Here is a 3,922-nt window from a genome sequence, read left to right on the forward strand (position 1 = left end):
AAGAAGGCAGATGAGATGAAGCTATTTTCATTACTGTCTTCTAGAATGCTGGAGAGTGGAGAGCAGATTAGTCCCAATCCTTTACTTTGTGCATGGGGAAAGTGAGAATCAGAGATGTTCAAGGACTTACAGTCTCCCCAGCAAGATCTGGGTCCCTGTACTGCTCAGTGGTGAAGGTCAGGCTAGGACCCACCTATTGCGTCTCCCAGGTTTGTACTCTGGTGTGAGATGATTCAGGCAGCAGGACTGAATGTGAGTTGGGTGCCTTAAGACCCAACACCTGGGATAGAATGTGGTACATACAGAATTGACAGTTTGAAGCAGTTGTTTGATTTTCCCTACTGAGAAGATTCTGTGATAATAATGGGACTTGGGAGCATTCTGGATTGATTCCAAAGAGCAATAGGGAAATTTTAGTTAGAAAAGGCGGTAAAAATATAGGAGCAAGTGGACTATTTCCTCGGCTTTCACTTTTGCGCAAATTTTCATTTTCCTTCTACTGTAGATGAAATGAGATGCCAGTTGCAGGTTTGGGTGCCAGCAGCCTGCTACACTGATACAGCTGAGACTTTCTGTTTAATATCCTGGCTGTTTCTTAATCTCCAGCTAAATCCAGAGCAAGCTAGACAGGCCACACCACATACTTTGGAAAAGATTTGAGCTCACTTAGAAAATCAAGGTGGTGAACAATCTCAAGGAGGCAGGGAAGAGTGCATAAAAGGTGGGAGAGGTGGTGACCAAGAAGGTTTGTGACCACAGACTGTCCAGGAGATTAGAAAACATCCCTCTTAGGCCACCAAGGATGCTTGGATTAGGTAGCAAGTAGACCAAGAACAGTCCTTCCGCAGGGGACACGGATGGGAGGTCTCAAGAAGTAAGGTTTTGCTGGTTTATCCTGTGCTGACTCAACCCAGTGTTCAAATAAAAAATTCCGAATAACTGTGCTCTGCAGCTTGGGAGATGTTTTATGCATTTAGACCCCAGAGCAGACATTAGAGACATTTTAAAAAGTAAAGGTAGTCTAGTAAGCAAAGTGAACTATCACAGAGGACTAGAGATAGTGATGTCCACATGCATTTCTATTTTTCTTTTGATGGGTTGATGGAGATGCACTCCTGGCTTTTGCAGTTATCTCTGCACATGCTGCATTCAACTAAAAGATCTACTCAGGTCCCCAAATATCTTTTTTAAGAAGACAAATCAGGAATGGATAGGTGGGAAAATGAGTACATGTGGAAGAAGAAAAACATACAGGGTACTTTCTTGGGTTGTTTGACTGCTGTCTTTGTTCTCCAATAAAATGATGGGAGGCAGAGGTGAGAGAAAGTGGTTTCTTTCCCTGCGCTGTTGGTATCTTTCAAATGCATCTTGTCTAGCCTTCAGTGATTTTTCTTCTTCCTGCCACCTTTGCAGTTTTTGGTTCAGGTTTTCCTGATGTTCTAGCCCTGATCACAGATCCCCAGGGAACCACCCTCTTCCCACTGCCCCCAATACCAGTCTGCCCCCCTCTGCAGACCTGAATTACTTCAAGGCGAAGTCGATTAATGGCTTATGTTAATGAAAGAAGCTTTTCACTTAGTCTGAGCTCTAGGAGGGATCATTAGGAAGGGGAGGGGGAGGCAGGGGGGCCTCAGGGGAGTTAGGACATCTCTGAATATAATGATTCGTAGAAACAAAAGCTTTCCCTTCCTGGGGGCCCCAAGCTATGGCTTGCCTGAAAATGCCTATAATAAGTAACAAGAAGAAACCTCTAACGAGGCAGTTAAAAAAGGAATATTGTTTAAATATGGGATTTATTCCTGGCTTCTGGTGATTGGCTGCAAGTCTACAAGGAAGGTTCAGATTTCAAAGAAGATGTGTAAAAAGGACGAGCCTGGGGGAAGGGGAGCCCGAGAGGCGAGAAGGTCACGTAGCTGACAGCGGGCCCGTGGGAATGTCCTGGCTGACCTCTTTCTTCCAAGCCCAGGCAGATTCCAGAGGTAAAATGAGCAGCCAAACAACCACAGGAGATGGTCTGTCTGTGAGAAGGCCCCTCAGGAGTGCGGGCAGGCTGTGATTTTACAGCGAGCTAGGAGCGCACTGAGCAGTGGGCCAGCCCTGGGGAAGCCAGAGGGACAAACCCTCTTTGGTAATGCCAGCTGGGAAGCTGAATGTCAACTGCGGGGCAGGTGAGGTGGGGGTCCTGGCGGGCCAGTCCCACAGAAAAGAGGTACCAGAAAGAGGCACCATTTTGTATTTCCAAATGGCTGTAGGTGTGAATTTCTTCCTAATTTGCAATTTACAATTTAGGTATCCACTGGCTAGAGACAGTGTGGGTAAGTGGCCGAATCAGGTAGGCAGACAGTTTTTAAGAACAGCTTTCTTTCCTTGAATCCGCTGTCTGGCAAGTCCAAGGGCAGCTGAAGGAGTGGGGGTGGTAAATGGAGGCAGAAGCTCTCTCTCGGATCTCTGATTTTCAAACATTCTGAACCACGTGCCACAATCACAGATACTGTTACAGTCCTTTTTCCTCACACTCTTCAGAGGTTTAATTGGGCTTTCTGACAGAAATCTTGCTTATGCAGCTCACTCAGATTTTTGCTGCTAATTGCAGAGCTTTTATTTTTCTTGTCAGCAGAGTCACCTTAATTGTCTTGCCCCAAAGAGCCCCACCCAGCCCTGTTTGGTACCACATGGTTTTCTTTGAAAGGCTCTGCTATAACAGCAAGAATTACTGGGTGTCCTTTTCTAAGTAAACAGGAAATATCACTGTGTCAGAAAAAAAAAAAAAAAAAAGAATCCCTCTTCTCAGCACAAATGCAATAATGTGCCAACTTATATTTCCTGTTAATGTTAAATTAGGAGCAGGATCTATTTCTTACACCAGCCCAGCCTTCTTAGCTTCTAAACTTTCAAGAAGCACAACCCCAGGGAAGCCTGGCTGCCTAGGGCATTTTAGAAATGCTTCCACTGATTTGCGGGAGGCAGTAGCATCACAGTTTGGAAAGATAATAATGCATTAAAACAAAACAAACAAACAAACAGACAAAACCTGTGCAAAATCACAAAGGGGCAAGATGATATGCTTCTAAATTTTAAGTCACAGCAAGTGTTTATGTTCTGATACTTGATCACCTTTCTATACAGGAAAACTCTGAAGCCTTGAGTCAGGAAGGAGAATTGACCCAGGGCAGGAGGAAGAAACGCAGGAAGGATGGCTTTTTTCCCATTACATCAGAACCTGGGTTCGTGTGTCAGGCAGGCGCAGCCCAACGAGTCCTCCACACACGAGCACGGTAGAAGCCAGCAGGATGGGGATTGATTTGGTGATGCTGACCAGAGAGCCGAATATTAAGTTTCCCAAGACGGCTGCTGCCTTGCATAGCGCATTTAAGAAGCCAAAGCCTGTTGCCCTGCAAAGGAAAGAGACATGAACAAGGTTGAGAAAATGCCTTCCACGATTCCAACTTTAGACCAAAGAATCCTAGATTTTCAAGGATCTTCACTCAGATTGTGTTGTATATTGGGAGCAAATCAATGCTTGTTAGCAACTCCGGGAGTAGAGAATCCTAGCTGTTGGTATTGTTCCTCCAGCCCTCTGTTGACTTTCTTACCATAGCTCCCATTGACTCCTACTCCGCCTATAAGTCCCAATGTATGGTGAACAGAAAGAGAGAAAAAATTGTACGGAGTATGAAACATCTCTAGTGGTTTAACGTTGTTGGAAGGAGGGGTCTTTTTCATTTTTTTAGAGATTAGGTCTTGCTCTGTTGCCCAGGCTGGAGTGCAGTGGTGTAGTAATTGTTCACTGCAGCCTCAAACTCCTGGGCTCAAGCAATCTTCCCACCTCAGCCTCCTGAGTAGCTAGGACTACAGATGTGTGCCACCATACACAGCTAATTTTTATTTTTATTTTTTGTAGAGATAGGGTCTTGCTATGTTG

The 3,922-nt window shown here is 45.1% G+C and overlaps 1 protein-coding gene across 2 annotated transcripts in view; it reads right to left on the bottom strand.

The window, feature by feature from the left end:
* Positions 1-3,922, bottom strand: part of SV2C (synaptic vesicle glycoprotein 2C) — a 296,496-nt gene that overhangs the window by 28,483 nt on the left and 264,091 nt on the right. The window contains exon 13 of one of the 2 annotated variants that reach the window (XM_011996431.1): positions 3,166-3,392. The exons of the other annotated variant lie outside the window; for it this stretch is intronic. Coding sequence (XP_011851821.1) covers positions 3,209-3,392 — 184 coding nt within the window. The 3' untranslated portion in view covers positions 3,166-3,208. Of the gene's footprint in view, positions 1-3,165; positions 3,393-3,922 lie in introns of those variants that run through there. 2 annotated transcript variants of the gene reach the window in all.

Source organism: Mandrillus leucophaeus, unplaced genomic scaffold, assembly GCF_000951045.1.
Source record: "Mandrillus leucophaeus isolate KB7577 unplaced genomic scaffold, Mleu.le_1.0 Scaffold114, whole genome shotgun sequence".
Taxonomy (NCBI): Eukaryota; Metazoa; Chordata; class Mammalia; order Primates; family Cercopithecidae; genus Mandrillus; species Mandrillus leucophaeus.